Here is a 12,562-nt window from a genome sequence, read left to right on the forward strand (position 1 = left end):
GGTACTGAATGCATGTTTGGTGCGACCATGTAGTCTGTGTTATATATATTAAAGCAGTGCCTGTTGCAGACATGTTCAGAATGGACCAGTTTCTTGGCCTCACACTCCACACTGTGCTTCATTGGGTCCTGAGCAATGCACCTGCCATGACACAGCTGTGTCCCGAAGCAATGCTGGAGTATATGGAGACAAATCCACATTCAGTGTCTGTGGTGAACCCATGGATGGTCCAGGGGTGGATATTTCAAGCAAAAGTAACACTCAGCTTACTAAACAAGGTGAGATAATCAGCTGGCCGATTTGGGCTCAGGCTATTTCCAAGAACAAAGCGTTCATTCTTCTTTCTGAAGGTTACATCGCTGATGCTTGGAATGTTTGTGTTTTGTGAAACAAAGTAGCAAACTTTGCTACAATCAAACATCTCCAATCTCATCTCTTCATCAGTTCTTGAATGTACTGCAGCGAGCGAGCTGTACCCAGCATGCAGTTCAGCAGTGTAACAGGTGATGGACGCTCAATACACTATACAGTCTATACTTCTGGCAGGACACTACTAATAACTATGTCCCGTAGATCTCAAAAGCGTGTTCTCGGTTGATGAAAACTATCAAAGGATTGACATAAATACAGACTGAAAGACCGAGTTTTTTGTTCCATGCAGATTCTATCATGCTCAAAATATCTGAATAAAAAAACAGTTTATAATGCTGTGCCTCAGAGTTCGATTGACACAAGTACCACGAAAAAATATTTTGGGACTAATCAGACCTAGAAACATCCCCATGTTTGTTTCATTGAATCACATTTTACAGCTCTTTGGTGTGTTTTTACCTCTCTCAGAAGCGATCCAATAGATTTTGGATGCTTCATTTCACAGTCACAAACATTTTCCGACAACTGATTTTTAACATGTGTCTTGAAACAGCCTCCAGGTTTATAAATTTAATATTTCATGGGCCAAAGCCCCGCAAAGAAAGTAGGATACACACATCACAGAAGTATTGTCAGAGAAAATCTAATCCTCATGTATTATACAAGAGTTTGTTTGGAGTGCTAAAATAACAATCAATAAAATAAAACTAGTCTTATAATCTGAATATTTTTTAATATTTATGTCATTAGCTTGTCCTCCAAAACCCACCATATTTCATAAATATGGATTCTTTTGGGGAGTTTCTGACTCCTAAATTCCTAAATTTCAACACCTGCTTATAAAACAAGAGTGGGTAAAAACTTTACAACTTGCTCTTATTGGCCCTCCGTGGTGGAAAATGCTGCAGTAATTATCCAAACGAGCAGCCCTTATTTCACAGTGGACCTAACAAAGCATGCTGCTTATCCTCCCTCCCCTTTATATATGCATCACAGTGGGCTGCACATACGTTTAATTTCCCTACGCTGAGTTTAGTTGACCTACCACAGCAAGCGTCTGACTGTAACTCTGCCGGAGTCCGTCAGTCATGCCCATGCAGGGGAGGAGCAGAGAGGGACCCATGCAGCAGGGAGGAGGGAGGCAAAAAGAAGGGCCAGAAAAGATATCGACACATACACCTACCCTGTAGTAGTCAGTGCTGTAGACGTCTCTGGACATGCCAAAGTCTCCAATCTTTACCAGCAGGTTCTCACCCACCAGGCAGTTCCTGTTAGACAACAAATGCAAACTAAGTGCACAGCTAGAAACATCAAGAGACAGAAAAGAGCAGCCTTCACTCTTTATTTAAGACTAAATTGATCATTATTGGGAATATTTTTGAAATAGTCCTGCTGTGTCTCTGTCTTTTTTGTGTGCGAATCATTCACTCAGTGTGGAAATCAATCATAAACCGTAGATATCTGACTATTTTAATGGCTCCTTTCAGCTGCTATTTGCCACATACTGTATAATTTATATTAACAGTCATCAAGCTGGCCCCTATGATGGGACTGTATCAGTTTGTGCATTTTTGAATTATGTCCAAATAACACAGCTGTAGTCTAACCTAATGCAGAAATCTCAGACGACCAAAGGAAACACGATTCATTAACAGTATTTTAATACCTTTGCAAAAAAACATGTTTCAACTTTGTCATAATCTGTATTCCACAAAAGGTAGAAGGATCTGAATGAATTCCCTTGAATGTGACAGCTTTGACAGTGAAATCCAGTAAATGACAAACCTGGTGGCCAGGTCGCGGTGCACAAAGTGCTGTGATGCCAGGTAGACCATGCCAGATGCTATCTGTTGGGCGATGTGCAGCATCTGAGACTGGGTCAGCTCCACAGGTCTGGTGGTCTGGCCCTCCGCCATCAGAACTGCATCTGGACCGTGAGCCCTGTGAGGAAACAGGTGGAAAGCAGTCAGCTCAGTGAGCCTGCTTATTGTTTGTTGCCTGTGCAGCGTTGCTAGCTATCGGCCTTGTATTATAATCCATATGAAAGAATACATCTGGAGCTCTAAGAGAGAACATTTACATTAAGATAAAGACGGATTTTTTTTTTTTTTTTACCAAATAGCAGATTCAATTTCTTCTTTGCAAACTACTTTGTCTGTTGATTCCTAGAGAAATAGAAATTCTTCACCAAACAGCTACCATTTTGAAGGGATTTTTAAAAAAGCAACGTGCCTGAGGAACTTGTTGAGGTCTCCGTGTTTCATGTACTCAAACACCATGATGAGAGGGTCGCTCTCCACGCAGACTCCATAGAAAGTGACAATGTGTTCATGTTGAAGGTTGGTCAGCAGCTCGGCCTCACGGTGGAAGTCCTTCCTGGCATTTTCACTGGCCTCTTTAAGTGTCTGCACACACACACACACAGAAGTGACATTTTAATAAACTGACAAATGAAAAACTCAGACGTTATGCCACGTGCGCCATTGCCAATTAGTCATTTTCACACTGCACCGAGACTGCTCCAATTTATTTGGCTGAAGTCCACTAAAGAAAAAAAAATGTAAGTGTCTTGCCTTGTAAAAGTGAGTTACAGCAACTAGGCACACAAAGTGTGAAATTACTGGCACCGAGCAAGGACTGTTACAATGGCAGCGCAGGAATAAATGGAGACATTTTATATTAATGCAAGCCATTACGAAGTATGGCACTGTTTACATTCATTATGCTCCCTGGTTCCTTTTGAAACTAATCATTGTCTTGTTTCCATGAATCAGGAAATGTGTCGGGGAGGTTGTGTAACACAAGCATCTGCGACAGAGACAGAAAAAGAATGTGTGTGTAAGAAAGAGAGAGAGTGGGGGGGGGGGTCAGGAAATGAAAGAGATTCAAGGTCTGCATTCATTTCACATCAAAAAAAGAAAAATATAGATTCCACTTGTCATACATGAATAATTTATTGCCGTCCTACAGGATATGATATGGATATACGTTCGCTTTCCAACTTTTGTGTGTGTGTGTGTGTGTGTGTGTGTTTGCATGTCTGTCTGTGTACTAACAGATAGAAGCTCCTGTTACTCCTGTTTTAAAGGACACGGAGAAGTCGCAAAGAAAGCTCAGGAAGAAGGAAATGACCCGCGACCTTGCTGCGGTAACGCTGACACACCAGAAAATGAGACAGACTGTAACTCCACCCACCCACATTCAACCAATCATGTATCATGAAACAAAGGCTTGGTCATGTACATTACAGGATGTAATGCGATGCTACTATGATGGTTATATGGTGGTTTATTACCGTATGGATGCAGTATGAAAGGCCACAGCCCAGATCTCAGTTTAAACTCGATATCGGACACATATGGGAAAACCTGGGCTGACTTCCCTCTGCTGAGCCCTCACATGCTGAGAGTAACGACCTGTCATAGTTAGAGCTTTCAGTTTCAGCTACATTTCTTGTTAAAAGTAAGAGAAGCCCTCCGCTCCAGGATATGTGTGGTAATGATTACAAAAACATTAATACAGCCTTTCTAATGGCAATGAAAGCCATCAAGAAGAACAGCTTTTGGGTTGCTGGGTTGTGAAACATCCCTTTCATCCCCCATTTTTATCCCTTGAATTTTGTAACAATGCAGTTTTGAACACTGGTAATCTGTAATGAATGTCAGATTAGTAGTCAATTCATTGGTCATCTTGATTGAATAAAAAGCTAAAAAGACAAAGCTTGTGTCGTACTGTACGAGCATAAACTCCTGTCCCAACCTGGCAACCTGGACTATGATTGCATTGTTAGAACTTATCTGTAAAGTATTTAGTAAATGGTTTATTAACTATAAATGGAGCAGGAATGCAAAATCTGATTCAAACAAAAAGAAAAACAAAATAGTTTCTTTCCTGGCGAACACGTGCAGTCCACTATTGGCCTCAATCGACTAACTGAACTGTGCAGTGTCAAAGAGCTGCAACAAACATTCATCCATGGACTGGGCAAACCATATTCTTGTCGAATTGAGGACAGTTAGGGAGCAGAGACTTGGCTGTGAGCCACAAACATCTAAGTGTGACGCTCTGAGTCTCTGAACTCAATGCTGCATTAATTCCCAGGCTAAAAGCCATAATATTGCTCTGTTAGTCATCCGGCATGCGCACACATTCAGGTCCCTGGACAAATAAAAAGCAATCAACAACCTCTAGCTCGGAAATGTAGTGACTCACTTTTACATGTGTGAAGGCAACATTATTGAAAGTGCTAGATGTTTATGACTGATGGCATGCAGGAGTGTACTGTAAGTGTGTATGTAGAGGCTCGTCTATATTTTTATGTGTATCAGTTAGTGTTAAACTGAGTCAGTGTTTGATGGCTCCTCAGTGTATACAGTAATATACAGCAACAGTAAAACTTGCTTCTGTACTATGGCTGACTGGCTGATTGATAGCTGACTCTAAATCCAGGACCATTAAGGTCTATTAGTGAGTGTAGGTTTTTGTGAGAGGGGAGAACATGTTTCAGTAATGTAGCATGCATGACAGAGTGCAACGTAAGTACAGTATGCACATGAGGAACAATGTGCTCTTGTGCAGGGGTGGGGGGGGGGGGGTATTTAAAGGGAAAGTGCACCTCAAAATACAACCCTGATTCCAAACAAGTTGTGATGCTGTTATAAAACATCAATACAGTCAGACAATTTGTGATAATGTGATTGGCACATGATTGTATAAAGCAGGGGTGCTCAAACATTTTCACTTAAAGAGCCAAAACTGAAGCCTAATAATGGGCCATGTGCCAAAAACAAACTTCTATTGTACTGTAACATATAAATATATTATATGACTTTGTGTCAGGCCATTTCTGGGCAGCCCTGATGTTATCATGAGCTCAGGAACACTTTGTACAACCATTGTCAGCAAGCTGAGTTTGTTTGTTTGCATTGTGTTGTTTCATATCACATCCCAACATTTGTATTTGAGAAACAAGTTGCACTGGTGACACATCTTCATGAACATTGTTAATGTACTGTATTTCCATCAAAATGTTGCACAAATTTTCTGTGAACTTTCAGAACATCAACAAAAGAAAATTCTAATCCGTGTACAAGAATTCATGATCAGAGTGACCAATGAAAGCAGCTTTTTCTGTAGAAACATGCGTTCATTATACCAACTGCCCATTTGATACCATATCAATGTGTAAAGTTTGGCTTTAGTTGTCTGAAATCTGTCTCTGAAAATTTAAAATTTAACAGTAACTCTCCTTCCAGAAATAATGTCTCAGTTGTTCTGGATTACCCAGAGACCTCATTTACCCCTTTTCCACCAACATTGAATGGGTTCTGTTACACGTGACACGGGTTCGTGCACCTCATTTTGGAGCATTTTGACCAAAAATAAATTGTTTCAGCACCTGAGAAGCTGGTTCACAGCTGGAACCACAAAAAAAAACAAAAAAAATTTTCCTTGACCTGAAATGTGAACCCTGATGATATCAGGGGATGTCTGGTATACCACAGGTTGGAAAGAGTGGATGAAAAGGTCCATTCGTCTTGCATGGAATAGTCTCCTTTGTCTTTTTATTTTCACAGTGGGTCCTTAATAACAGAACAAAAGCTTGTAGGTAATCAATGCGATCTGCCTGTTGTGCATTATGTAATGCCCTTCATTTGATTGCTTATACCGGTTCTGCTCAAAACTGGTGGAAACATGGGCTGGTTCAACGGAGAGCACCAAAGTTCCAAGAATCCCGAACAGAACTGGTTCAGGAACTACAGCTAAATTGGTGGAAAATGGATTAGGAGCTGGGTTTCCATCCAAATGTATTGGAAAATTTAACCAAATTTGAGAAAATCAGCAAAATAAAATGCAGCTGAATGTTTTTTTTCCATCTACCACCCTATGTGATTATTAGGAGTTGGGTCATCAAGAGAAGCAATTCCAGCTGGAAAACCATTATGCCATTACGGAGGAGGAGGAGGGCGCAAGAAGACAAACTTCAAAAGGCACAAAAAAATGTAGAAAACGGGAAAAAATGACATTTGTGTTTGTTTCATCTATTAATGTGTGGAAGGTTACAACAAATTTGTGCAGGGTGATGAGGAGACGTTTAATCTGCGGAAACAGCTCCTTCTTCTTCCTTTTCCTCTTGGAGCAGAAACAGCTGATCTGTCATTGGAGTTAAATGTTCGCTGTGTCAGCTTACCTCTAGTGAGCATAAAAACTTAAGTCAAATTGAGGACATTTCTGCGACCTACTGTAATGCAATACTTCAAAACGCGTGTAAAAATACATTGATGGTAAATACAGCCAGTTTGAATGAAACGACCTCCTGCACTTCCTACCAAAGAAATCGCTCCTTGTCGTTCTTGTCGTAATTTGGGTGAACCAACCCTTTAATCAAGGAGAAGTGAAAGCATCTTCCCTTAGTTGGTGCAGCATCGAGGAGGAGGAAAAGACAAGCGAAGGGAAACAGTGAGTCACGCTAGCTGACAAAAAGACGAGGATGAGCAGGAAGAGTGCGCTATAAGCAGGTGGTACATTAGCTAATTGAAAAAAAATCTGATGAACAGAGAGCGTTAAATCAATGCAGTGACTGTAATGATTAAATGATTCATCTGCATCCGTCCATGTGCCACCACACCTATTTTTTTTAGTGTAAGTTAAATGCAAATTATATAATGTTTTACTAGATTTGACATGCAGTCAGTAACACAGCATCTTGCTCTACAACCAAGAACTCTACTTCCCGGGATATCAGGTGCATATTTTTACAGAGTGCTCAGACTGAGTTGAAGCTAAGCTGGCAGCAACCATCAGGGCCAGCAAGCGGTTTAGAGCTAAGCCGGAAGGAAACAGGAGGTGTAGGAAGAGAGAAGAAGGTGGAGGATTTGAGAAGCAGAAAGTAGCAGGAAGAAGAAGTGCAGAGGAGAGAGAAAAAGTGCTGCAGGTGAGAGTTGGAGGTGGAAGACGGGAAGTGGAGGGATGAAGGAGGGCAGAGAGAACGGAGGGTCTCTCACAGGTCATGTATTGTTAATGAGAAGTTCTTCACCAATCGGATCCTGTTTCACCGCAGACCAGGAGAGTAAGCATCCTTGATGGGGAGATGGATGGACGGATAGACGTGGTGGGAGGAAACCGTTCAATTTGACCCCGGAAGACAGCGGTTTGAGTGTAATCCACCTTTTGCTTGAAGAGAAACTGTTGATAGCGACGACTTGCTAACAGTAGCAGAGGAGGCAGCAGAGGAGGTGGCAAGCACGCAGTCTGAAGGCTGTACAGACAGCCGTACGAAGGAGAATGCTATGTATCCATTTCAGGAACATAAGATGATCTGCTGTAATCTTTTCAATATTTCAGATGGATTTCTGGTATCAAATCTTATTGCAAAACACAGTAGATAAAAGCAATAACTTCACCTTCAGTAATGACATTATGAGCTTTATTTTGGTGCCACCAATCATTCTGAAGGAGCTTGGATTTTCAAAATATCTAAGTCTGAAACCAGACTCCTCACCTTCTTTATAATGCAGACTGCATGTTTTCACAATCGTTATACTGCATAATTACCTTGACAGCCACCAGTATTTTCTCCTGGTCAGGCGAGAGGTTGTAACACTCAGCCAGGAAGACTTTTCCGAAGGCTCCCTCTCCCAGCTCTCTCTTCAGCACGATGTTGTGTCTCTTAATATGCTGGACGACTGTTGGAAAGACAGAAAAGACAAGGAAGATTCCATTTAAATTGTGGCTGGTGTGGTTTAGGATGTAGTTCACATGAGGTCAAAGAAACAAGATGCCTGATGTTGAGGCATTACGTCAAACAGACCTGAGTTATTAAACTTTGATTATACCATGCGTCATCTTCATCAATCAGTTCAGTTCATGAGTGGTTTTATCTGTCTGATTGTACCAAAGCAAAACTACCACACAACTTTTACTGATTTAAGCTGGGATTTCATCATTTTTGACACGCTCTGTTAACATATAGCTCTTTTCTCAGGGGCATATTTTCCCCTGTTCATTACCTACAGTAAGTAAACTGTCAGATGGAGAATCATTACAGTATTTAATAGTAGTTATTTTTCTGTTGCAGAAATATTTTATTGTACATACATCTTGTGAATGCTACAGTAAAGCAAATCCACTGTTTTCCTCCACTAATTTGATCCAGTTTTAACAGTGTTGTAAATCTCTCCCTGCCTTCTGCTCCCACAGTTGGATCAGAGCTGAAAAACCTGCTTTCTGTTGCTAAGTAACTTGTAACTCCATGCCAGCTGATCTTAAGAAAATTTGGCATCTCACCATGGTGATGATGAAAGGTTTTATTCTACAGAATGATTAACAGCGTGGTGCCCTTACTATAACCTCGCTAAGCTATGACTTTATCACTGCGGGCCGCATTGTATGTGCAGCTGTCTGCATGTGAAGGAACATGAATTATCCTGTAATGTATGCACATGGGGGTTTCTTACACACACACCACACACACACACACACACAGGACACCAAGAGCTGAGATTTATCGGTGATGTAATTAAGAGGCGCATTTGAAGAAAAGCTGTCCACTCAGAATATCACATTAAAGCCCAGCTTGACTCTCAGAAGCTGCATCGATCTACAGTGTAAGCTACTGAGGTCCACCTTAACCCAATATTAGACAGAGAGTGAAAAGAAACTCTCTCACTCTCTAATGTAAAATGTCTATGTAGGGACAAAATGCAGGTCCCCATAATGTAACTCATTAAGTTTTAGGGTGTAGACTTGGGTTAAGGTTCGGTTTAGGCCAGTAGTGGTTATGGTTGTGGTTAGGGTAAGTGTCCAGGAAATGAATGTAAGTCCATGTAACGTACCCAACGGTGATGAAAACCTAATCTGTGTGTGTGTGTGAGTGTGTGTGTGTGTGTGTGTACTTCTAATTAGTTTTTCCAAATAAGAGTTCATTTGCAAAAAACAGATAAACAACATTCTTAAAATGAATAAACCAACACTCGTTTCATTGATATTCCCTTGAGCGCACAATAAAAAAACAAAACATCATTAAGGAAAAAAATTAATGGATATTGGAGTTTGCATGCTTTTGTCACATCCTCAGGTGTTTAGTCAAAGTTAGGGAAAGTCATGTCTCGTGCTACAGTTGACTTTCATGTTTAACCCTGATGAAGATCTTTCTCCGAGTGTTTGAGAGGCTGAACGTTCAGCTTTGTCACTGGACAGTCTGCAGATTTGCTCAGTATACAGACATTTTAAATCCATTCAGAGAAACGTTTCCTCGTTTGTTTACGGTCGCACCATAGAAATGCAGTGCTAAAAAAGTCAGTGTTCACATCCATTGTCTCCTCCTGAAACTCAGTTGCAGTGGGTCACAGATGTCAGTGCAGCCACAACTCCCCGTGCAGCGGCAGCAGCAGCAGCATACGATAAACCCACATCCCCACAAGACAGCCACCCACCACTTAAACAGCTAATAACCTCACCAAACCATTTCCTACTGTGGCTGTGTCATAAGTACTCACTAATGAAAACGCCTCGCACCACTTCTCCTTAATTAACACCCTCAAATAGCAGATAAACTGATGTGTGCAGACCAAATCTTCCCCTGTTGCTCTTTTTTTGTTTTTGTGAAGATACAGTGTTTTTCTCACAAAAAGTCTTCATTGTTAGATTTATGTCATTGCCTCTAATTTTGCATTCATATATTCAATATTTTTCCATAATTGCTGCACATAGCAATCAAGAACTTTCAAAATTAAGTTATTTTCTTTTTTATTTTTTCATGGCCTCAGATTTTTCATGAATTCAGCTTCCCAGCTGTCTGCTTTTGCCCGTTTCGCACTCCTTCTTCCACCCCGCTTTCAGTATTCAACTGTATCTCTATGTGCGGTGCTGCACATCACCCCTCTTCTCCTCAATCAGTATCCTTAATTAAGATCTACAGAAATATTATTCCCCATTTACCAAACTTTGCACTCTTATTCTCTGATGTTTTTCTTAATTAGTACCCGTTTTCCATGCCTATCGTATTCGCTCATTTTCCCTCATTTAGCATCGCTCCATCCAGTCTCATTATCTTACTCTCACTTTCCTTATTTAGCATCCCTCTGTTCCATCATTCATTTCTCCCTATTGCCATTCCCCTCAGCTGCTAAACTTATCACTTTTTAATCAACACCCTTCAAACATTAGCATCTCGGCACATGTTCTTCCCCATTCTGTTGCTCCATCAGTCTTTTTCCATCACTTGTTTATGACAGCGCTTACAACATTAACATCAAGAGGGATAATATTTCCCATCAACCACCTCCTCTCCCATCTTTTTCCATCTGTCCATTTCCTTCGTCATCCAGTCGCTTCACATTCTCCCTGTGCAGCCATAATTATTGCCCGTTTGCCATCTGCCTCTTCTTCCATGCTTTGAAAACAGGACCTTCAAGCCTTTTCTCCATCAAATTCCTCAAGTGATTAATGTCATGACTCTAACTTTTCCTTTTCTTTTCCACTACACCTCCCTCTAGTCAGCTACCACTTCCCCCCTCCTGTCAGGAGGTGTAGCTAATTGTGACCTAAATTTTCATAAGCTCAACGTGTAAGAGTGTGTGTGTGTGCGCGCGTGTGTGCGTGTGCCCGTGTAAATGGGTGTTTTCAAGTTGTGTACGTACGTGTTGACTTACAAATAACATTTTCCTGAACAATGTTAATCCTCATTCCCTAGATACAGCAAAATATCTGCTAGGATGGAAACGGTGGAAAAATTGAGAGATACTCTATGATCAGCCAAGAGGAAGGAGTAACATAACAAAGACAGCGAAAGAAACGTTTCTCCCTTCAGGGTGCAGGGCTGGAGTTACTTGACATTGAGGTCAAGTCTGCTGCATTTTCCCTCAGAATTTTCTCAACATTTTTTCACATTTTTTCAACCTTGAACATGTTTACAACGCACTCAGATCCTTTACTTGAAGTAAAAGTAATACAGCAGTGTGAAAAAGTGCAAAGTAAAATAAATTACTTTCAGCAAAATTTACTTAAAATAGCAAACAATAAAAATATTAGTTAAGAAAAATGGCCCCTGTGAGTGTTTTATTATCACATCTGATGTTTTTGAATGAATATTACTGCTGAAGTTGTTAATGTTGAGCTAATTTGAACAACCTTATGTAGTTTTGGGTAGTTTAATCTACAGCAGTGATAAGATCGTCATTTGTTTGTAGTGTCGCTGTCCTGTTGGAACCACCTATCTCTAAAACATCCACATATCATGAGTTCAGAAAAACAGTTTTCAGCGAGCAACTTTAAGTCCTGTAAGGAACAATTTGACATTTTGGTGATATTGGTAGTTACTTTCATGCCTCTGTTAGATTGATATCACTCTCATGTAACTATGTAGCTAGTGTTAGCAGCCAGTTAGCATAGTTTAACACAAAGATTGGAAACGGCTAGCCAGCTAGTTATCACGCCTGGCCTAAAAAAGGTCTGGCATAAAACTCATTAAAATGAGCATGTGTCGTTTAGAAGTGTTGGTGGGTGGATTGTGTTGTCATCAGACAGAGATGGGCTAGCTGCTTCCTCCTGTTCCCTGTCTTTGTGCTAAGCTAAGTAGCTGCTTAGAGTAACTTCATATTTACATGCAGGCTTGAGAGTGGTGTTAATCTTTTCATCTAACTCTCAGCAAGGAAGCAAATAAATGCATTTCCAAAATGTCAAACTATTCCTTTAAAACCAATCAAATAATGAACACATTTAAATACAACATTTAGAAGATTGAGAAAATGTAACCTTTAACATTTCAGTTCAGTTTATCAGCAGCAATCAAACGCGAACACCTAACCAAATAAATTAAGGACAAAAAGAACAAAAATTCAAATAATTAAAAGGAAGGTTAGAGACTTTCTGGAGGGTTTCTGGATGAGGTTGCTGGTGAGGTATGGATTCATAACCTCAGTATTTCTACAGTCCTCATTATAGCCCTGCTCCAGTTACTTGACATGCATGCTAACAAACTGTATGTGTAATATACGGGAAACAAAATCCAGGGGTGACTGTAACTCTTTAATAATCCATGTGACACACTTTCCCACATTGCTAACTCCTCTGATGTTATTATTGTTAATGAGGTTTTCACTTCAGAGGTAAGAAGCACAACTGAAGCATTTGCAGCACAGCTAACAGTTCCCATAATTACACATGGATCCATCATCTCTGCAGAGTTTGT

The 12,562-nt window shown here is 40.5% G+C and overlaps 1 protein-coding gene across 1 annotated transcript in view; it reads right to left on the minus strand.

Moving 5' to 3' along the window:
- Nucleotides 1-12,562, minus strand: part of ntrk2a (neurotrophic tyrosine kinase, receptor, type 2a) — an 81,374-nt gene that overhangs the window by 12,839 nt on the left and 55,973 nt on the right. Inside the window, exons 15-18 of the mRNA XM_070963865.1 lie at nucleotides 7,927-8,057; nucleotides 2,605-2,777; nucleotides 2,158-2,313; nucleotides 1,556-1,640 (exon numbers count right to left, since the gene is read on the minus strand). Of these exons, the coding sequence (XP_070819966.1) occupies nucleotides 1,556-1,640; nucleotides 2,158-2,313; nucleotides 2,605-2,777; nucleotides 7,927-8,057 (545 nt within the window). The remainder of the gene's footprint in view (nucleotides 1-1,555; nucleotides 1,641-2,157; nucleotides 2,314-2,604; nucleotides 2,778-7,926; nucleotides 8,058-12,562) is intronic.

Source organism: Chaetodon trifascialis, chromosome 6, assembly GCF_039877785.1.
Source record: "Chaetodon trifascialis isolate fChaTrf1 chromosome 6, fChaTrf1.hap1, whole genome shotgun sequence".
NCBI classification, from domain to species: domain Eukaryota; kingdom Metazoa; phylum Chordata; class Actinopteri; order Chaetodontiformes; family Chaetodontidae; genus Chaetodon; species Chaetodon trifascialis.